The sequence below is a fragment of the Hyaena hyaena genome, unplaced genomic scaffold (genome assembly GCF_003009895.1).
Source record: "Hyaena hyaena isolate Hyena2069 unplaced genomic scaffold, ASM300989v1 scaffold_78, whole genome shotgun sequence".
In the NCBI taxonomy this organism is placed as follows: Eukaryota; Metazoa; Chordata; class Mammalia; order Carnivora; family Hyaenidae; genus Hyaena; species Hyaena hyaena.
In genome coordinates, this window is record NW_024080710.1 from 384,132 (window position 1) to 406,927 (window position 22,796).

The 22,796-nt window shown below is 51.6% G+C and overlaps 1 protein-coding gene across 2 annotated transcripts in view; it reads left to right on the forward strand.

Annotated features, from left to right (window-relative positions):
• Positions 1 to 22,520, forward strand: part of ALOX5 (arachidonate 5-lipoxygenase) — a 49,778-nt gene extending 27,258 nt beyond the window's left edge. The window contains exons 5-14 of one of the 2 annotated variants that reach the window (XM_039233746.1): positions 6,772 to 6,878; positions 8,661 to 8,833; positions 11,963 to 12,109; positions 16,708 to 16,911; positions 17,635 to 17,721; positions 19,110 to 19,288; positions 19,575 to 19,696; positions 20,045 to 20,145; positions 20,490 to 20,660; positions 21,800 to 22,520. In XM_039233746.1, coding sequence (XP_039089677.1) covers positions 6,772 to 6,878; positions 8,661 to 8,833; positions 11,963 to 12,109; positions 16,708 to 16,911; positions 17,635 to 17,721; positions 19,110 to 19,288; positions 19,575 to 19,696; positions 20,045 to 20,145; positions 20,490 to 20,660; positions 21,800 to 21,979 — 1,471 coding nt within the window. In that variant the 3' untranslated portion in view covers positions 21,980 to 22,520. The remainder of the gene's footprint in view (positions 1 to 6,771; positions 6,879 to 8,660; positions 8,834 to 11,962; positions 12,110 to 16,707; positions 16,912 to 17,634; positions 17,722 to 19,109; positions 19,289 to 19,574; positions 19,697 to 20,044; positions 20,146 to 20,489; positions 20,661 to 21,799) is intronic. The other variant, XM_039233747.1, reaches the window with a different exon arrangement.
• The last annotated feature ends 276 nt before the right edge of the window (positions 22,521 to 22,796 follow it).

The following is a 22,796-nucleotide window of genomic DNA, read 5'->3' on the forward strand; positions in this document are numbered from 1 at the left end:
GGGAGTTGATGTGAAAAGAAAGAGGGATCAGGTGTCTGAGATGAAGAAGACCAGGAGCCTAGAGGGGAGAGGGGGTAAGAGTGGATGGGGCAGAGTTCCACACAGGAGGGAAGAGGGGAAGCAGGGTGAGGTCTGGAGTGGAGCTGTTTGTTTCTCCAGAAACCAAAGCCATGAGTTCTGTGTAGGAAGAAGACCCCACACCCTCTTAGTGTCACCAGCTCAGAAACAAGTCGGCTCCATGTGACCAAAGCCCTCATAGAAAATAGTGTTCTTCCCATTAACTTCATAAATGCTACCCAAAAGCCCCTGATCTTGGAAAATTTAAAAGACATTTCCGCCTTCTAACTTGTGTCTGTATGTCTATGTATCAACCCTGTTTACCTCTATCAAATTTTGTTAGACAGTCAGACATGTATTCCACTGGAGGAGAAATACGTTGGGGAAATGTAGTGGGGAAACTCCCACCTAAAAGGTAAACAGACCTGGGTCACCTGGGTGGCTCAGTCTGTTAAGCATCTGACTTCGGCTCAGGTCATGATCTCGTGGTTTGTGAGTTCGAGCCCCATGTCAGGCTTTGTGCTGACAGCTCAGAGCCTGGAGCCTGCTTCAGATTCTGTGTCTCCCTCTCTCTGACCCTCCCATGCTCATGCTCTGTCTCTCTCTGTCTCTCAATAATAAATAAACATTAAAAAAATGTTTTCAAGGTAGACAGACCTGGGAAGTTTTAATTATATTAGCTAAAGGAGCATTTGTTGTTGTTGTTGTTGTTGTTGTTGTTATTAAAAATGGATCATAAAAGGGGTTCCTGGGTGGCTCAGCCGGTTAAGTGTCTGACTTTGGCTCAGGTCATGATCTCGCAGTTCATGAGTTCAAGCCCCATACTGGGCTCTCTGCTGCCACTGCAGAGCCTGCTTTGGATCCTCTGTCCCTCTCTGTCTGCCCCTCCCCCAGCTTACACTCTCTAAAAAATAAATTTAAAAAAAATATTTTTAAAGGATCATAAAAGAAGACATAACAGAAGGCATAAAGTATGGTTTTCCTAAAAAAGGGCTTGTTCTACAGCCAGATTACTTTGGAAAACCTTGTGACCTCTTTAGCAGTGGTTCTCAAACCACAGCTTGCAACAGGATTCTTGGCGGTGGGTTTTTTTTTAAAAATCTGGATTTCTGGACCCAACCTCCAGAGTTTCTGATTCAGGGGGTCTGAGGCAGGGCCTGAGAATCTGCATTTTTAACAAGGTCCCATGGGTGCTGATGCTGCAGGTCTGGGGGCCACCCTGAGAACCCCTGCTCTCCAGGACTGTAAGGCCATGAGAAATCCTGGTGTGAGGAGATTTGTTTACGGGCCCTGTGCTCTCCCAACTGCTCAGACTGGCTTGTCTTTCTGGGTGGGACACCCTCCAGAGCAGGTGTCCCACAGGGCCTAGGAGGGAGGACCATTTCCCCTTCTCGTTTCCTCCAATTTTAGTATATGTGCTGCCGAAGCGAGCACCCCTTCTCGCTTCCTCACTCCCCTGTGTCCTTCTCGGCTCTTCGCTTTAGCTCCACTCACATATATGGAGTACCTACTGTATGCCTGGACCCAGGAACTGTTCTCGGTACCCATAGTCCCTGTCCTTTCTTTTCCTATGCCCCTCCCCCACGTCTACCTCAAGCCTGCCCCAGGACTAGAAAAAGAAAATGTCAATTCCTGCCACGAAACAAACTCAGTAAAGGAAGGTGCAGTTTTAACTTAATGTGGCTGTTTTTGCAAGGCTCATTTTACAGTAGCTGGGCTCCTCCTGGACACTGGGCAGCTGAACCCAGCCATCCTTGCTTAAGGTGGTAAGGACAAACAGCCAGGCTTCCCAGTAAGGGAACAGGAGTCCAAATACCCTCTCTCATGCATTCTCATGCATGCGGATCTGCGTGGGACATCGGTAAACACAGGTTCTGATCAGGGAGTCCGAGTGGGGAGAGAGTCTGCATTCCCAGCAAGCACTCGTGCTGGTCCCTCAACCAAACTCAGAGTAGCAAGTGGTTGTACTTTGCTTTCCTGGGGGAAAAAAATCTATTCATCTATTAAAATTACAGTAACAAGTATCAACTCATCACTTGGTACCCTTTAAAGCAAAAGGTGGGTTTATTTAGAGCCTGGCAGCCAGGGTTGATTCACACTCTAGCTGTGTCATCTTGGGAGAGTTATTTCGCTTTCCTCTCTATAATATGAGGCTGGTGATGCTGAGCTGCTAGAATTACGAGATTTAAATGAACTCATGTATGCAGTGCCCCCATGGTGGTGTCTGGCACACCATAGGTGAATTCCCTCTAGTGTCTCCATTCTGGGTGCTAAGGAGGACTTTCTCCTCATTCCTGAGCCCAAGGAAGGAGCCCAGCCGGGGAGCTGCCTTCTCAGGCACTGTCACTGCCCATTTGCTAGCTCTTCTGGGCTTCTTCTACCCCCATGGGAGCAGGGCTGGAGGAGCCATTGCTGCTCCTCTTTGACAAATGCTTATTGAGCTCCTGGGGGGTGGGGCTGGAGATGAATCAAAAGTGGCCTTTTGGTCCAGCTCCAAGAAGCTCACAGTCTAGTGGGGACCAAGTTGTGGATAGTTCATCATAATAGCATGTAGCTATTCCTTAGGAAAGGAGTGCTGGGGAAGCTTGAGGCAGGGGAGGAAGTAACCCTGGGGGTACTGCATTAGAAAAATGCTTTCCAAGAGAGATGCCCAACCTGGGTTTTAAAGGATGCATAGGAGTTTACTATGCTGATTGGAAGAGTAGAGGAGATGGCATTTTAGGCAGTGAGAATTCTGGTGAGACAGGGGGACCAGAGTAGAGGCCTGCGTGGGGATATGGGGCTGAGGCTATCAAGGTCAGAAGGTGGGCAAGGAATCTAGCCTTTACCTGAGTAGGGGGGTGAGGGGGACAGGACCGTGGTGATCCAAGAGTCTCAGCATTGTAATGTCAAGAAGAAAGGAGCTGGTTGTCAGATGTACTAAAGAGACTGGGATGGTTAGGGCTGTAGGGCCTCCACTAGGAAGTTACCACTGCCCTGGATGAGAGCACTTTCAGGGGACAAAGAGAACAGGAAGAAAAGACCAGGAAGGAGGTAAAAATTCTTCTCTGAATTGGGTGTGAAGGAAGAAAGATGAGTGGATTAGATAGGAAGACCCAGCAGAAGTAAGAGGGTAAATGCTGAGAACAAACTGAGGACTGATGGAGGTGGGGGGAGGTGGGGGGATGGGCATGCAGGAGGGCACTTGTGGGGATGAGCACTGGGTGTTATATGGAAACCAACTTGACAATAAACTATTTGTGTAAAAAAAAAAAAAAAAAAGGAAGAGGGTAAAGTGCTGAGCTGCAGACAGGATTTTGAACTTGTCTGCTGGTCCCCCAGAATGCCAGTGCCTAAGGCTGCAGCCTTTAATATTAACAGTGAGTGATAATTATGGCACTACTTGCTAATGTTTGTGGAACTCTTTTTATGTACCAGTGTTTTCTGTACATTGTCAGCCCTGTGAGGCAGGGGCAGCCATGTGCCCATTTCATAGGTGAGAAAACCAAGCCACAGCCAAGATTAGGGACTTGCCCAGGGCCACATGGCTGGGAAATGATGGGGCTGGTATCTTAGGCCAGACCCTTAACATCCTGTGCTGACGCTACCATCTCAGCTGCCACCTGTCAGGGACTCCCAGCCTCATGCAGATTTGTGTCCAAACCCTAGCACTTGGGTCAGGGGGTCTCAGAACCCCAACCAGTGTCTGGCAGTCCTCTGTGCATGGACAGTTCCTGATAGAAACCACAGACCCAGAGCCTAGTTAGCCAGTGTCCCCATAGCCCACGCCATAGCGTGCCGCTCTGCCCGTGGTTAAACCCAGTCTGGCCTGCGGAAAACAAACTTGTGGCTGAGGTCACCAGAGACACCCTCCTCACTGAACTTCCAGCTCTGGGCAGTCGTTTCCATGCCACTTCTGGGTAACTCTGGTGACTTGTTTCCTCCAGGCCACCTGCTCTGACTGGAATGTGGCCGGCCCTCCTCAGTAAGCCTTGCTCCCAACTCCAAACAGTAAAACTGTGAGGTGGAAAAATGGAGGAGCCGTAGAAGGAAAGGGGCAGGGGAAGCAGAGGAAACAAGCTCTTACCTGTCTTGGCGCAGAGCAAGCACAGTTCCGCCTGGCTGTGTGACCTTGAATGAGCCAAGAGCCCTCTTTTGGGCAGTTCCTCTGTGCAGTAACAGAACTTTGAAGCCCCAGCATTCCCATTGTGTATGAGCAGGTGGAAATATTTTGCCTGCAGATGACATGCAAATATTTTCCTCCTAATTCCACTTCTTTCTGAGTCTGTGGCTTCCTCCGAGCAGTGCTACACCCCACCCTGTTTTCAGTGCCAACCTTCTGTTTTGAAGTCAAAGAGACCCAGCTGAGGAGACCATGAGCCATGTGGGGCTATGACTCACCCCCGGTTCCTCACAAGATCTTCCAGGGCCGCAGACCACTTTCCTGGGCACCATCTAGTACTGAGCAGTGCTGGGGCTGCCAGGATTGTAGAGGCCTGGGAAGGCTCTCCTCCCTCAGAAATGAGTTCTTTTCCATCTGCCAGTGGGTGTCACAAGGAAATTTACTCCTCTAGTTTAACAGTGGCTCCTGTCCCAGGAGGCTCAGCTGACAGGGGAGATAGAGGAGGAAGGGGTAACAAGGCTGAAAGAAGCTTTGCTGGGGGGCTGCCTGGCAGTGGTGAGGCACGAAAGCAAGTGTGTAAAATAAATGTGGGGTGGGGGGTGAGGAACAAAAACAAAAAACAAAGCATGTATGTAACAGGTCCTCCTTCCTGGGGAGGGGCTGGGATAGAAGGGTGGAAGATACCAGCCCAGAGAAGATTCCAGTGTCATTCTCCAGCCCGAGGTGCTGAGCACCTGCTGTGTCTGCCACACTGCCCAGGCTGCACTCCAGCACCTTCCAGGGACTGCAGCCACTCAGTAGCCTCAGGCAGCTGGGTCATCCAACTCACAGAGGAGAAGTCAAGGCCCACAGAGGTTACCAGGCTTGTGGCCCCTCGGCTCACTCCTGAGCAGTGTGGGCTCCTAGGGGTCCCAGGGTGGCATTTGCTAGACTGAGGGAGGGTCCGAAGGGGAGTCCTAAAGGCGTGTCATGTTCTGCCTCCGGTGCCTTTTCCATGTCTGGCAGGGCCGGGAGGGGCCCTGGAGTTTCCTGCTCATCTGCCCAGTTCCTGCATTCAGTCACTCAGACTTGCTGCCCTCGTGCGTGCTCCCTGCTGCCTCACCTGCAATGGGACAGCTCTCTGTCCCCATGAGCCAGGTTCACTCCGGACAAAACACCCAAACCGCAGTCCTTTGATTCTGCTGGCAAAGTTGTGAGGTGGCTTTGGAACTCCTGAACCGTTCTGTGACAGCACTCGGGCCTCAGGCAGCACCTCCCCCGCCCCCCTCATCCCCCAAGTAGTGAGTCCAAGGAGTTAGGGTTAGGGCTGCCGCTTCTGGGACGGGTGGGGCTCTGCTGGTCCTGCTTGGGAGGTGGGTGGGTAGAAAGGGGAGTTCCCTGGAGGAGCACCAGCCAGCTTGGTTCCCTGCCCCAGGTATTTGCACCACCCTGCTCAGGGACCCCTGCTGCCTGAGCCACTGGAGCTCCTAGAGGTCAAGGCTCAGCAGGGAGCAAAGCAGACACGCCCTTGCCCTCCAGGTGACTGAGGTAGAGGCAGGTATTGTGTTTACTGTAGGAAATCTGCCGTCAGCACTGCAGACACAGCATCACAGGTGCCCCGGGGGTCTGGGGTAGGGGTGGCTTACCTGAAATCAAAGGAGGAGTGGGGTGCACTCCAGGCGAGCCCTCCAGACACACTCACCCCGTAGGCTCAGGAGGTGACAAAAGGGGCACTGGGCATTCCAGGTGTAGGGAACAGCACAGGCAAAGGCCCCAAGCGAGGACGTACAAAAGGCGGCACAGGTAGGAGGCTTGAACTCTGGAGGAGTGGACAGTGAGCCTTGACAGTGGGGAGGAAACATAACTGCCTGGTATCCTCAGGAGTGGGTGTGCCAGAGAAATGAGGCAGAGTGGGTCCCATGAGCGCTGGTCAGAATTCCCTAGCCTCTGTCCTCCATCTTGCTTGAGTTAGTAGGGAAGTCTGGAACACCTCTCTCACTCTCCCCTACCCTTCCCAGGCCCATCCCACAGTCGCCTCCTCCAGCCAGCCCCTAGGATTGCTCAGGCCACTCAGATCTCACTCTTGAGTGCCTGCAGCCTGCATTTTGAATTCATCAAGCTCCTATCCTGTCCTGGTTTATTTTGCTATCCTGTGTCATGAACATTTGGAAAACTGTGTCCCTGAGGACAAGGCACAGAGCCAGAGTTCAGCAGAGAGTAAATGAGGGATACATTCAATGGACTCGCTCATCCCCTAAGACCCCAGGAGACTAGGTAGAGCAGCTGCACAGGAGATAGTAGCGCTCTGTGCCTGGAAGCTTCTCACCGAGTGGGGGCAGCAGAAGTTTGATGAATGAATGAATGAAGGCATGGACGAAAGCAGGCGTGGATGGGATTGGAGGTGCTGTAGACTGTTCTCAAGGGCAGCGGCCGGTCTCTTTCACAGGGGAGATGCAGGTGTAGGTAACCATCTCTGTCCTGGTTCCACAAGCTGCCCCCTCAGAGCTGCCCCGGGCTCAGTTCCTTGTGGCCCTGGAGGTGTCTGGAGGCCTCATGAGACCACAGTATGAGGGCTTTGCAGAAGGGGCAGGGCCAGAGCAGTGTGAGCAGGGACGTTGTCTCCTGGTCTGCAGGATGGAGAACCTGTTCATCAACCGCTTCATGCACATGTTCCAGTCTTCCTGGAGCGACTTCGCTGACTTCGAGAAAATCTTCGTCAAGATCAGCAACACTATTTCAGGTGAGTGTGCCTTTGGGGTCGCTTGTGGGGCTGGGGAGACTTCCCTGGGAACTGAAAGGGCTGTCCCGCCCCACTCTGGCCCAGCGGCTGGCTCGACAGGCTGGGCACCCCTGCCCCAGGCCCCGCCGTTCCCTGGCCTTCACCTTCACGCCCAGAGGTTTCTCCTCCTTGGACATTCAAGGCCGAACACCCTCACCCTCATTTCATCATCAAGTCTCAGAAATATCAGAGCTTTGTGCTTACATGAATCGGCCATTTGTGACACTTCTGAGCAGAGTAAAGGCAGAATGTAGCTTGTGTTTTAAGGATTTACATAAAAGCGACATTGGGCGCCCTTGGACTAGGATGTGTTTGGTGGAACAACAGCATCGTACTCGCCAGGCGTGGCACAAGAAGGAAAACATGGCAACAGAAAGACAGGGAAACGGGAATGATGGGTGAGGAATGGGTATTGAAGTAAGCACCAGGTGAAAACTGCCTTTGAAGACTCCTCCCCAAGATCCCCCTTCTGCTCCCCTCCTTCCCCCTCCTCCCTCCATCCTGGGCAGAAGGAGGTGAGTCCCTTCTCCCTGCCCCCCCCATAGGCACAATGTTGTACAGCAGATCTCTAGAACATATCCATCTTGCTTAACTAAAACGTTATGCTCACTGATCAGCATCTCCCCATTTCCCCTCCCCCAGCAGCCACCATCCCACTCCTTGATTTTATGAGCTTGGCTGTGTGACATAGCACATGTACATGGGATCATGCCGTATTTGTCTTCCTGATTTCACTTAGCATAATGTCCTCCACGTTCATCCACGACGTTCATCACATATTGCAAAATATCCTTTTTTTTTTTTTTAAGGCTGAATGGTATCCCATTAGATGTATACAGCACACTTCCTTTATCTTTTCCTCTGTAAGTGGACACTTAGGCTCTTTTCATATCTTGGCTATTAATGAAGTATGCTGCAGTGACCATGGGAGTACAGATATTGCTTCTAGATCCTTGTTTTAATTCTTTGGGACAAATACTCAGAAGCAGGCTCGTTGACTCCTATGGTAGTTCTATTTTAATTTTTTTGTGAAGCCACCCTACTGTTTGCCACATCGGCCAAGTATTTTGTATTCCTACCAACCCATGCACAAGGGTTCTGGGTTCTCCATGTCCTCACCAACACCTTTTGTCTTTTGTTTTTATAATAGCCATCCTGTCAGGTGTGAGCAATATCTCATTGTTCTGATTTGCATTTCCCTGATGCTTAGTGACACTGAGCATTTCTTCATATACCTGCCATTTATTTGTATGTCTTCTATGGAGAATGTCTGTTCAAGTCCTTTGCCCATTTGTTAATCAGGTTATTAGTGGGTTTTGCTGGTATGAAGTTGTAGGAGTTATCTATTTTGGAGATTATTCTTTATCAGATGTGCAGTTTCCAAATGTCTTGTATTCTGCAGGTTGTTTTTTCACTCTGTTGACTGTTCTCTTTGCTGTGCAGGTTTTTAACTTAATGTGATCCTATTTGTCTATTTTTGGTTTTGTTCTTGAGAAGGGAATTCCTCTGGATCCTTCTGCACCACCAAGGGCAGCTCAGGGAAGACAAGGCGGTGCCATGGCCTGCCCCAATGGTCAAGCAGTTGGGCACAGCAAGCAGAGTGCCAGGTTGACCAGCTGTCTGGCAAACACCTGGGAGAAGGGACCCAGCAGGGACTCTGGCCCTCCGCCCAGGTCGGGAGGGCCACAGCCCGGGCTGCCCCCACTCAGAGCTCAAGCAGGGCCATGATCTTCTCCCCCACAGAGCGAGTCATGAAGCACTGGCAGGAAGACCTCATGTTTGGCTACCAGTTCCTGAATGGCTGCAACCCGGTGTTGATCCAGCGCTGCACAAAGCTGCCCAAGAAGTTCCCTGTGACCACAGAGATGGTGGAGTGCAGCCTGGAGCGGGAGCTCACCTTGGAGCAGGAGATGGAGGTAGGACCCGGCTGTCTGATGATGCTGGCTGAAGCCAACTCAAGTGACCAGGTCACACTCCGGCAAGCCGAATCCACTTTCTGCTGGCCAGTGCTCACCAGCCCACAGGCCACTGTCTCCAGGCTCATCTGCCAGGCTGATGATGAGATGAGCTGCCCTCGAGGAAGTGATGTCTGCCTTTCCCTGGGCATTTATGGGAACTGTTTTGACTAATGTAGGAGGAGGAATTGAGGGTGATATTTCTCCACACTCAGGGCAGGGAACATATCCACATTTTCAATATCAGTATCACTAATTGAAAGAACTCCCTCTGAGCAGGAGGTCACTTGTGGGCAGGCTTTGTGAGAGATGCTTTACACACATGGTCATCAAATTGTCACCCACCTTGCAAAGGCGAGGAAACCGGAGATAGAAGCAAGCTTTGTTCAGAACAGAAAAAAAAAAAAAAGGAAAAATGGATGGAATTTTTAACTTTCAAATTAGAAATGATAGTGTCTTCTGGTTCTGCCCTCACCCTCTCCCCAGCCCTCCTCCAGGCTCACCTGCAGGGACTTAAGGGACAGGAATGGCCCTTGCTCTCCAGTCACTTGGCCTCTTTCACCACATCCAGGACAGTGGGGCCTCCCGACACTTGTCCCCCACGTGTCTAGGTGGCCTTCTGTTTCTGGTCACCATGTCTTATTTGCTCAGCCTGCCTTGGGGGCCAGCTAAAGGGGGCTGGTCTGTGCCATCTGTGGACAGACCTGCTGGCCCCACGTCCTGCCTACCTGACTCAAGGGCCACCAGCCCGCTGACATCCCTTGGAGAGTCCCCTGCCCCATGGCAGGCGGTCCCAACCCCCTCACCCTGACCCTGCCGGGGCCCCAGGACACCACCTGGTCACGTGGACAGCTGACAAGGACAACACATGCCCCCACACCAGCACATACTCACACAGGCACACACACGGAGCAGTATTCCTTTGCAGATTTAACTTCTGAATAGATTTACATTGAGTCAGTGGCTGTAGGTTTCACACTTCAAATCAGAGAATCATAGAACCTTGAAAGCCACAGAATCCTAGATCTAGAAGGGATTTAGTAGCCCTCTGGCAGGAAACAGCTTCTGCCTGGGAGTCCTTGCCATCTCCCCCGGGGGGGGGGGGGGGCAGCGGGGCAGGCAGGGTTGGCTATCTTTGTCACAATGGTCATCTTTCCTGTGACTGATGATCTTGAGGCGTAGTTGTGGTTTTGGTCATGAAGCAATATTCTGATAGCCACCACTGACTAGGATCTTATACACCATCCATCTCATTCACACACCCCTGTCCTCTGTTACACACACACTATTCCATCTCTTACACACATATCTGTGGCACAAATCCTCATTTCCTGAGTCAGTTGTTAGGGCCAGGAAAATGGAAGACGAGGACCAAAAAGGGAGGACAGGGACTCCAGACAGGCAAAACATCAATGTCTACTACAGAATCCCAGAACGTCAAACTAAGAGGATTTTCCCCTCACTTTTCAGAAGGAGGAAACTGAGGACCAGAGAGAGGAGGTGGGAAAAATAACAGAGAAGTGCCCCAGGCACAGGCCTAAATCCCAGACCTCGTGGTTCCTTGGCCTGGGTTCCCAGGGCCTCCTGTTAGCCTGGCATTCATCACCTTAACTAACCTGAGTCTTCTCAAGATGTGATTGGCAGCCACTCCTTCTGTGCAGTACTTATGAGGGTTCTCAACCCATCCTCCCCACCTCTGACCCACGTGCATCGCAGACAGACTGCTCAGAACTCATCACTGGTGTCAGGTGACTGCCATGGTCCTTAAGGAGGAAGATGGCGGCCAGCCCCTCAGCTCCTGTCTGATCTTTGGTCCCCCTCAGCGGGATTCCTGAAACACGTGCTCGGTGGCCCAGCTGGCAGAGTTGTGGACACACGCGTCACCTGAGCCCCTGTGGACTCGACCCTCCAACATCGAAGGCCCTTCCCCCTTCCCAGCTGTATCCATTACTTAAAATAAGAAAGGCTTTAGAAGACGTGCCACCCGTCCTCTACCCAAATTCTTCAAGCTCTTGACTGAGAGGGCCCTAACTTTGTGAAAGGAACCCTCACAGCACTCAGGTTGGGCTCCCTCTAGAAAACTCAAGTGTATTCTTCAAAGGGTGGTTTTCTCCCTTCCCCGAATCCCAGACATATTCAGGGTTTTGTTTTTTTTTTTTTTGAAGTATAATAACCACAGAAAAGAGGGGCACCTGGGTGGTTCAGTTGGTCAAGCATCCGACTTAAACTCTGGTCATGATCTCATAGTTCATGAGCTTGAGCCCCACATCAGCCTCTGAACTGATGGTGAGGAGCCTGCCTGGGGTCTTCTCTCTCTCTCTCTCTGTTCCTTCCCCATTTGCACTCTCTCTCTCAAAATAAACTTTAAAAAATTTTTAAATAACCACAGAAAGGAGTAAAAATCAGGAGTATCAGCAAGCATAATGCATTTTCACCAGGTGACCCCAGCATGCCACCAGCCTCAGACCCGGACAGAACACACTACCCAGGAACACAGACCCACTCCTGCCCCTGTAGGCTCTCCCCTGACCCTGAAGAGCCTACCCTCCTCCAAACCCTGAAGACCTCCTTGGACCCTGCAGACCCCTGCCCTGCAGATCCTATCCCTACAGACCCCTGCAGACCTCTGCCCCTGCACACCCCACCCCTGCACACCTCTGCCCCTGTACACCCTGCCCCTGCAGACCTGCCCATCTCTCCTCCGGAAGCTCACGTTTGCCCAGTTGTGAACACCATGTGAATGGAGTCCGGCAGCATCACTCTGGAATTTATGTTCTCTTGTCTATTTTATCTGCACTCTCTCTGCTTTCTTATTAACCTGCCGCTCTGGGTGGTCTTTCATCATCTTTCACGGGAGGTCAAGCAGCTTCTAGGTACAACAAAGGCAGAATCGGCCACTGCCATTCCTTCACCTCATGGAAAACCACTGCGACCTCTGAAAAACTCTTGATGTGAATTGGCCTTGAGTCAGGGGCCAAAACTATCCGTTCTGAACTCCACTCGAAAGCCGCTTCTCCCTCCTGTAGGCCTGATTCTTGGCTCCGTCTCTGGCTGAGACTGATGTGGCTATACTTCCTCTTGCTCCCACAGCAAGGGAACATTTTCATCGTGGACTTTGAGCTGCTGGATGGCATCGATGCCAACAAAACTGACCCCTGCACTCTGCAGTTCCTTGCGGCGCCCATCTGCTTGCTGTACAAGAATCTGGCCAACAAGATTGTCCCCATCGCTATCCAGGTAGGCAGCCCACCATGCTCCTTTCCAGACGGTTCTGCCCTGGGCAGCCAGGGCTTGGGGAGGAATTTCTGGCATCCCCACTAGAACCTCCTGGAGGAGGAGGCCTCTCTGCTTCACATCTCCTAGGAAGGTGCTGAAAGCTGAAGGCTCTGCCGGGTGGACAAGAGAAGCAAGAACCTGGGGCTTCCTGGGGCTCCTGGGTGGCTCAGTCGGTTAAGCATCCGACTTCAGCTCAGGTCATGATCTCACGGTTCGTGGGTTCAAGCCCTGCGTTGGGCTTTGTGCTGACAGCTAGCTCAGAGCCTGGAGCCTGCTTCAGATTCTGTATCTCCCTCTCTCTGACCCTTCCCTGCTCATACACTCTCTCTCTCTTCTCTCTCTCTCTCTTCTCTCTCTCAGAAATAAATAAAACATTAAAAAAAAAAAAAAAAGAACTTGGGGCTTCCTGCCAGCCGTGGGGAGGGCTGTCCATGAGGAGCACAAAGGGCTCCCCTCCCTGAGATACACTGGACAGATTCCCACAGAGCCAGCTGCTCTGCTGAGGACCTGCTCTGGAATAACATAGTACCCGCCTTCCCGCTCCCAGCATCCTGACCTTGGCCCCAAGTTCAAACACCCAAAGGGGCCAGGCCGTGAGACTGCAGGATGCGCTGGAGACTGAGGCCACAAGGAGGCATCATGGAGGCTGGGTTCAGGACCCAGCCCAGTGCTGCCTTCTAGTGTCCACGGGTTGTCTCTACCAAGGAGGATGGAGAAGGAGAAAGAAGTGGTTTGGGGAGAGGAGGCAGGGGCAGAGCCTCACCTCTCCCATTCCTGGCTGCACTCGGCTTGCTCAGAGCACCAACCACATTGTGGCCACTGGTCTTCAGACAGCAGGAAAGAACACCAGGTGTAGGTCTGTGAAAGGGGCTGCTGCCCAGGGGCCCCTGTGAGGAACAGGCAGACAGGCGTTCAGCACACTTTACTTTGAGCCAGCGGTGAACCGGGCAGTGAGTGCCATGGGCATAACAGCAGCTGGTTTTGCTGGGCGCTCACCACGTGACAAGACTGACCCGATGGTTAGCCTGCACGGTCCACAATCCTTTTCCCTCAATTCTGAGATCTAAAAAGTTCTCAGACTGCTAGGTTTTTCAAAACTCTGCAGCAGATTCATTGGCAGCAAAACTTGCTCCGAACCCAAAGGAGAGACTGCTTAGAAGCTTTGCCTCATTCGATGTGACATGCACATGTATCACTACAGAAATACTGATGTGTGCTTGATTGTAAAATATTACAGGGCAGGGGAGAGAGGTGTCACATAATGAAGTATATGCACTGCCAAGATCTAAAAAACTTCTGGATTCTGAAACACTCGGCCATCAGGGTTTCAGACCAGGACCTGCCTTGATTCACGTAATCATCATCACAACCCTCCAAGAGCGGGGATCACTGATGTGGATCACAGTCTGCAGATGAGAACACAGACCCAGGTGCTCACAGTCTGCACAGCCAGGATTCATGCCAGTCTGCCCGGCTCCGGAGTTCGCACTCCCCTGTCACCTGGTCTTGGGCACACCGTCCCCCAGAGGAATTCCCAGCCTATCAGAGAGAAGCAATGTGCTTAAGAAACTGAAGCAAAATCAAAAGGTAGAGAGATGGGCAATGCAAGAGAAGCAAACGGAGCTCAGAGATCCAAGGAGAGGAGCCATGGACCACCGGCGGCATCTGGAAGCAGCCTGTGCTCTAGAGACTTCTTAGAGAGGCCTGGAGTCAGGGGTCTGGCTTCACTCCCAGCTCTGCCACTTGATAGCAGCTGTGGGACCTTGGGGAGGTCATAGGGTTCCTGAGTCTCTTCCCTCTACTGAAAATGCAACCTTTGCAAACTATAAAGAGCCATGCAAATAAAACCAAGTGAATCCAAAATCTGGTTCTTTGAAAGGTCCAAGAAAATAAATAACCCTGTCATGAAGCTAGTGAAAGGGGAAAAAGAGAGCAAAATATTACAAGATTTGGAATAAGAATACATAATCACAAGAGTGCTTTTTTTTAAAAGAGTAATAGCATGGCAACACATATGAGAAAGCTGAAAGAGATGGGTAAAAACCTGGCAAAGGATAAATTATTAGAAGAAATTGTAGAAAATAGGCCAATATCCGTGTACGCAGTTGGGAAGCTGACCAAATGTCTAGACTGGTGAAAGGCCCATGTGGTGAGCAGCTGAGCTCCAGCTAGCCTGTAAACAGCACACATTTCCAGGGTGCCTGACTTCATTCTTTGAAGCTGGCATACATAACCTTCCTGCTGAAACCCGACACAGGCAGGCTCCAAAAAAGCTGAACAGAAGACTAGTCCAAGTTACAAAGACAGATTTTAAAGGAAATCCAACCATGACATTAGCGAAGTGAATATAGCAGTGTCATGAGTGACGAATGGGTCATAACCAAGCAAGGTTTATTCCCAGAAGTTTCAATAGCAAGAAAACGTCCAACATGATTCATGACACAATAAGGCTTCTGATTGTATCAACTGACTCCAACAGGAAACTTAATAGCATTTAGCAGCCCCAACTAGTAACTATTAAAATGTGATGGAAGGAATCTATTTCCCTGTGACAGAGGCAGGAAATCTCATTCAAAAATGGCAACCCTGAAGCCATTTCTGTTAAAGTCATAAGTAAGAATACTGATGCCACCACTGTCACTCAACACTGTCCTGGGGGTCCTGGCATCTGCAAGAAAGAAGAAAATAACATGTGAGAAAAAAAGCAGAGAAAATTATCTTTTGGTAATAATGTGATGGTGGAACAAGAAAACCTAAGACTCATTTGTCAAAAAGCTTTGAGAATGAATACATGGATTTAGCAATGCATCTGGATAGACTCCTAAAATGCACCAATGTTGTGTTTCTGCATGCTAACAATATGATATAATACCATATAAATAAAAACCATAATATCATTTTAAAGGGTGTAAAATGAAATCTTAACAAGTGCTTTCTTTCATATTGAACAAGAAAAGTGGATATCATAAAAATGTCAGCCCTACCAAATTTAATCATATTAAAATCTAATGCACTGAAAATTAAATTTTCAATCGGGCTTTCTTTTTCCTTCCTTCCTTCCTTCCTTCCTTCCTTCCTTCCTTCCTTCCTTCTCTCTCTCTCTCTCTCTCTCTCTCTCTTTCTGGCAGAGGGTGAGGGGGAAATACAAAAACCAAATAAAAGAAACTAAAGATTCATATGGAAAAAAAAGTGTCCAAGGATAGCCAAAAGTTCTTTGAAAAAGAAAAAAACAAGGAAGGCTTTCCTTGCTCCATGGTAGGAAATACCATAAGGTCACTATTGAAGGCAGGTGCTATGCATAACAGACAGATGGGGGGTGGGGGGACGGTGTATATAAAGAGGCCAGAAAGAAGCCCAATACATAAGAATTTAAAGTATGACAATGGTGGTTTCTCAACTCAGTAAAAAGGGATAGAATTTCAATGGTACTATCACAATTGTCTTCTCGTAAGGCAAAGATTAAATTTGACTCATATGTCATACTATTTACAGAAAGAAATTTGAGATGAAGCAAAGTTTAAAATGGAAAAAAGTAAGAGAATTTAGGAGAACAGTGTATAATATGGATGCTAAGGAGACTCTTTAAAGTAAAAACAGGAAACCTGGAAGTTATAAAGGAAAAGATAGGCATATTTAATTATGTAACTTTAAAAAAATGTTTATTCATTTTTGAGATAGAGCGTGAAAGCTGGGGAGGGGCAGAGAGAGAGTGAGACAGAGGGTCCAAAGTGGGCTCTGCACTGACAGCAGTGAGCCCAACGCGGGGCTCGAACCCACGAACCATAAGATTGTGACCTCAGCCAAAGCTGGATGCTTAACGGAGACAACCAGTTAAGCATAACCAGTGCCCTGATTATGTAATGTTTTAAAAATCAAATGGTAAAATATACCATAAACAAAGGCAAAAAGTCACTTTGGCCTCACCTAGGAGGTGAAACTGGAAAGGGGAAGGCAAGCCTGGTCTCTCCTATAGGAGGCAACTAGCTGCAGGTCTGGGCTCAAGAGGCTGTGACCTAGGCCACTGGATCCTGAGCGCCTGAGAGCCCCAGGAACTGGAGGCGCTCATCGAGGGCAAGGAGGGAAGTCAGGAGCACTATCCAGAGTTGGGGAACAGCAGCATTTAAGGGAAGAACAGAGGAAAGTGTGGGCCACGGAAAAGCAGCAGTCAGAGCAGTGGGCAGAAACCAGGAGGGAGCGAGCTGGCAAGGAAGTTGAGGGATGGGGGCCAGAGTAGAAACGCCAACTTGCTCCTTGCTGGTGTTTTCATCCACAATATTCACGTGCTGTGCCGTAACTCTGGGAGGTAGGTAGTGTCAAAGATGGAGGAGCCGGAGCTCGGAGAGGCTCAGTCAGGTGTCCGGCATCCTACAGGTAGTTAGTCATGTCGCTGGGGTGGGAAATGCAAACCCCGGAGCCTCTGCCCTCTTCCAGGAGCCTCTCATGACTCAAAGACCACTGTTTTAAGACGCCTGGATTCTTCCGGGATTTCCTGAGAAGCGCTCTCCTATAGCTATATAGAACAAAATGTTGCCATGTACTTTCTTTCTCTAATGTATCAGCTCAACCAAGTCCCAGGAGATAAAAACCCGATTTTTCTGCCTTCGGATGCAAAATATGACTGGCTTTTGGCCAAAATCTGGGTGCGCTCCAGTGACTTCCACGTCCACCAGACCATCACCCACCTTCTGCGCACGCATCTGGTGTCTGAAGTTTTTGGCATTGCCATGTACCGCCAGCTGCCCGCTGTGCACCCCATTTTCAAGGTACAACAAGCTACGGCCTCACGCGGTGGAGGAGGGCATTGGGATATGGAGGTGGACAGAGGGAGGGAGGTGGGCACTGGCACCCCCACATGACTGTGGCTGGGAGTCGCCAGTGGAGACCGGCCCCTGGAGGCAGTGCTACAGCTCTGAGCCCACGGGTTCCTGAGGACATGGAGCCTGGGGCTGGCCTGGGAGCAGAGTTTGAAGAGGCAAATGAGGTCAGTGTGACCCCTGTCTGCTCCTAGGTGGTAGTACAGCCCTTCTCTCTTTCTGAATCCTGCTGGCACTGACTGCTGGGGTGATGTAGGCTCTAAAGGTCCCTCTGGGCCTGTTTCCCCATCTGTAAAGCAGAGCAAATAATACATCTGCCTCATGGGATTATTGTCAGAATCAAAATAGTTAACAACTTCAGGGAGCTTAAAACAGTGCCTCATACATAGTTAAGCTCTGTCCGAGTATTCACTATTATCATTTTATCATTCTCATGTCACTATGAGCTGAAACATGGAAGCTGCATCCCCAGGCCTCCGAAAGCTACTCAGCAGTGAAGTTCAGCATGGCGACCCTCACTTCCTCCCTCGGCCCTAGCATCACCCCTCCTCCTCAGTGGACTGGGGTGTGGGACCTGGAGGGGTCTCTGGGGGCAACTGGGAGGTACAGACCTGGTCAGGAGGCCTGGCCTGGCCTTCTCTGAGGCCTTCTCCTTGCTCTCCGCTCCCCCAGCTGCTGGTGGCACACGTGCGGTTCACCATTGCCATCAACACCAAGGCCCGCGAGCAGCTCATCTGCGAGTACGGCCTCTTCGACAAGGTGAGCACCTCCTACCCACCCCCTGCAGGGCCCCACTTCTCCACACCTCCACCCCCACACCAGATTGCCTCTCAGGAGACAGGCCCCTAGGCACCGCAGTGGTGGTGGATGGCTGGGAAGGGTGGGAGGCTGGAGGAGGCACTCAGAGGGAAGACGCCCCAGGTCCTCTGGCCAGCTTCTGGCGCCTTCCACACCAGGGACCTCTCCTCTCTGGAATGTACTGCCCGAGTCTCACCACTTCTTCCCCTGCCCGGCCGGTTTGGCCCTCTTGCCTCTTCCTGCTCCTCCTTCATCTTCTAGCTTGTAGGTGTAGACCCTGCCTCCCACCCCTCCTTCCCATCGCTCATGTTCTCCTGGGCGGCACCTGGCCCATTCTGACCCCTGTGGCCTTACCAAGCCTGGACCCTCCCGGCAGCCTTCACCACTGCCCTTCCTCCTCTCCCATCTCCCGTTAGTGAGGCAGCCAGGTCACCAGTAAGCCTCAGCCATCGTTTGGGTTGCAAATGACAAAACCCAAGTCACAGCAGCTGAAGCTGGAAAAGAAGTGTAGTATCTCAAAACCCTGCACATAAGTGAGGTGAGGGAGTTTCCGACCCCTCCCAAAATGGACCCAGGGACTCAAATAATGGCCCCAGGGGACAAGCACACTGGCTGGCACTCTTCCAGTCTTTAAAAACTGTGTCGGTCTTTCTCCCAGCCAGGCTCTGTAGACAGACATGGGCGGGGGAATGGGACCTCATTACAGGGAGCTCCAGGCTCATGTTCCCATGTGGTGACCATCCTCCCCCATCCATATAGTCCAGGGAGCAACTCTGATCAATCCAGCTTAGGTCAAGTGACCTGTGGCCCCATGTGTGGCACCCCAGTACCCAAGTCCTCCTTGAAGCTTCTGGGGCCCGACTGCTCAGCCACCATGAGTGCCTACATCTCAGCAGCTGGGATGAGGACCGGGATCCCTCCTTGGGCCTCTCTCCAGCCCTCACCTAAGCACACAACAGGCCCTTGAAAGAGCTGTGTGGGTCCTGGCAGCTGGTATCTGCTCCTCTCTCCACCCAGGGCAGCCTGTGCTCAGAACCAGAGCAGGCCCCGCCCTCCCACAGCTGCCCTCCCCCCCTCCCCCCCACCCTTGCACACTCCCCTCCACTGCGGTGCCTTACATGAGATCAGGCAGACATGCCTCTCTGGAGCCACCTCTTTGGGCTGCCCTTGGCATTCTCAGAACTAAACATCCCTCCTACCCCACCTCCTAAACCCACAGGATGTGGGCTTGCCCCTCCATGTGCCTGGTCTCCCAGTACCCGCTCATGGTTTCTCATGGTGAGGTCTGGGCAAGAAGGGAAAAGAGCAACTGACCTCAGCTCACGGTGCTCTCTCCCCTCCCACTCAAGGCCAATGCCACAGGGGGTGGTGGACACGTGCAGATGGTGCAGAAGGCCATGCAGGACCTGACCTATACCTCCCTGTGCTTCCCTGAGGCCATCAAAGCTCGGGGTATGGACAGCACAGAGGACATTCCCTACTACTTCTACCGGGATGACGGGCTCCTGGTGTGGGAGGCCATCAAGACGTGAGTACATGCTGGGGCTGTGGGACCCGCTCTGTGCAGAATGAGCAGGGGTCCTGCAGGAGGCATTGACAACTGACTCAGTGGGCCAGTGGATGACTCCATTGTGAGGGCAGTGATAGAGGAAGGAAGGTATGTGGGTGGGGGTGGGGGCAAGTGACCTGAGCCTGGATATTAAGGAATAAGTCAAAGGGTCACCAGTGGTGCCCTTACCCTGAGCTCAGGAACCCAGCTCTGCAAACCCTGGCCAAGTCACCCACTCCGAGCTGGGCCCCTCCTCCTGAGCCAGGTTCACGGCCGAGGTGGTAGGCATCTACTACAAGAGTGACCAGGTGGTGGCAGAGGACCAGGAGCTGCAGGACTTTGTGAAGGACGTTTATGTGTATGGCATGCGGGGCAAGAAGACCTCAGGTACAGACCGCCCCAGCTCTCCTCCTGGCTGTCTCTTCTGCTCTTTCCTCACCTCTGACTTTCCTCAGGCAATGCTGACCCATGGCATCCACCTTAGCACCTGGTGCTGGGCCCAGAGCCCCCCCTGCCCACCAATGTCTTTGGGGGACATCTCAGGGGCTTTCTGCAGCTATTGAAACATCAGGGTCAGAAACATCAGGAACACTGGGCCAACCCTTTCAGTGTCTTGACCATGCCTGGGCCCCCCCAAGCCCATGTGTGGGGGTGCTCAAGGCCTGGGCTAGGGTTGGGAAGAGGGTGCCTGTGGGTTATCAGGCCATCCCCAGCCAGCCTCTGACTCTGCCTTAGGCTTCCCCAAGTCCATCAAGACCAGAGAGAACCTTTCGGAGTACCTGACAGTAGTGATCTTCACAGCCTCAGCCCAGCATGCAGCCGTGAACTTCGGCCAGGTAGGCAAAGGCAGGATGAGTCATCTGGGCAGGAAATTGCCAGAGTCACCTTGACCGCTCCTGATGGGCCCAGAGAGGGCCACTCCTCTTCCTAGTCTTCTGGGGCTGATCTCCAGCAGCCTTGGGGCCAGAAACTACATGTTCCCTGAGTGTATTCTGTCCACTAAGCCAAGGGTGCCAGCCACAGAGTGGAAAACTGTGGCCCGGTCCTGCTGGAGCACAGAGAGGGAGAAGGAGGGTGGGAGGCACCAGCAGTTGCTCTGTGGGGCAGGTAGGGGCATGTCCAGCCGCATATGGGTGACAGCTGGCTGAGGAGGCACCCACATGTGTCATGTGTCCTGCAGTATGACTGGTGCTCCTGGATCCCCAATGCCCCCCCAACCATGCGGGCCCCCCCGCCAACAGCCAAAGGTGTGGTGACAATCGAGCAGATCGTGGATACACTGCCAGACCGTGGCCGCTCCTGCTGGCATCTGGGCGCAGTGTGGGCCCTAAGCCAGTTCCAAGACAATGAGGTGAGCACTGGACACCATTCTGCCCTTTCTAGGGACAGGTTACCCGGATTTAGCCCATTTCTCCATCTCTGGGCTTTGGGATTAAGGGCTGAGGCTGGATGCCTGTTCTCCGGGAATCCTGACTTCAGGGCTGGGGGTGCCCAGGAGGTTCTGGGGTCTGCACCTGGATGGAACTCAGGACGGGGAAGGGACAGGAGAGCACAGGCACTCTGCTCCACTGGTGACTCCCCGGAGGTAGCGACTAAGAAGTTCCTGGGTATCCTTCCAGACATTCCCATGCACATACACACCTTATTTAACCTAATGTCAAAGCTGGGTATATCCATATCTCAGCCACAACCCCATGGCATTTGGTCAGTAGTGCACAGAATGACTACCAGTTCAATCATCCCCAAACATGTGGGCATTTTAGGGGACATTTAGGTTGCTCTGGGGACTTTGCAAATATGTTGGTTCCTCACTAACATCTTTCTTTGTATATGTGTCTTTGCACACATGTTCAGTGGGGCCAGAGGATGTGTTCCTGGTAGAGGAATTTCTGGGCCAAAGAATGTTGAGATTGATCTGCCCTCCACAGACTAAGCCCAAACTTCCACCCTTTCCAGCCCTGGGTATGAAACATTCCAATTTTAACAACCCAATAATTAAAAAATATATATATATAGATGTCTAGTTTTAGTTTGTAGCCACGGTGTGAGTGTACAAATGAGCACAGCATCCCAATGGGGTGTGGCCATGGCTGTCCTGGGCTGGAGACGCCAGCCCTGTGCCCCTGCTGCCTGGAGCCCAGATGCAAAGGCAGGGATGCTACAGAGGACACGGCCGAGCAGGACTGCATGGCCACATGCCCAGCACAGCTGAGGCCACTGACAGCGTCTGCATTCACTGCACCATTACACACCGTTGTGGCCACCCCATAGCACGGCAGTTATTTTGCCCATTCCTTTGAAGACCCCAGCCCAGGAGCATTCTTGGGGTACTTTCAGCAGGAGGCAGGGGGTGGTGAGGGGGAGATGAGCACATGCTCCCTTGCTCACTTTCCAAGGGATGGTCTATGGGGGTGAGACAAGCAAGGCCTGTCAGTTTACATCCCCTTGTCCAAGATTAACCTGTCTGTCCATCTGTGTCTGGGCCCTTAGCTATTCCTGGGCATGTACCCAGAAGAGCACTTCATCGAGAAGCCTGTAAAAGAGGCTATGGCCCGATTCCGCAAGAACCTCGACACCATTGTCAGCGTGATTGCCGAGCGCAACAAAAACAAGAAGCTGCCATATTACTACTTGTCCCCAGACCGGATTCCCAATAGTGTGGCCATCTAAGTGACCACCTGAGCCAGTCTCACTTGTAGGTGGCCAGCTGCCTGCGACTGGGCTCGGCAGTCAGACTCCAGCCTGCCCAGGTGGGCAGGTACACCGGGCGGCCCTGGGGCAGACCTGCCAGCTCCGCCGAGGGTGCCAGGATTCCTGGCACTTCCACCCTCAGGCCCCAGGCTGACTGGCTTCAAACCAAAGGCTGCCCAGGTTGGGCCACATTCAGCTTAAGCTTCGGTGTATTTTCCAGTTTGTTCCTCAGTCTTTAGTGAATCCTATACTTTGATCAATGTGGATACGCCGCGGGATGCCTCCTACACAGAGCAGGACTGTGAAGCTTCCTGCCTACACCTAGCTCAGTGCTTCCGCACCACTCAGCAAGTCAGGACGACTGGTAGATGCTTGTTCTTACTGGGAGACATGGAAATGATTATTTTCTGTTCTATTTATGCTTGGTCCAATTTCTTGCATATATTAAGTACCCAAATAAACCCTTGGGGAATGAATTAAGAATTGGTTGTCATAAAAATAAAGGAGTGCATTTAAAATAGGTCTCCTTCCGCATATCATGTTCCAATCACCCCCAAACGGCTCACATCCCCTCTCCCCACAGAAAAGCCGTAATCACTGTGGTTCCATCTAAGTAAGAGCCTTCCCCTCAAACCCCATCTGGATAGAGGGTGGTTTTCCCTCTTCTTTTCCCAGAAACTCCTACTTTTGCTTCAGAACACATCCCAGAGGCATCTTTGATCGCCTAGAGCTCATCTGTCTCCCAGGCCTTTGTCCGAACCTCTGTTGTTATCCTCCCACACGGTCTCTCGCTTGG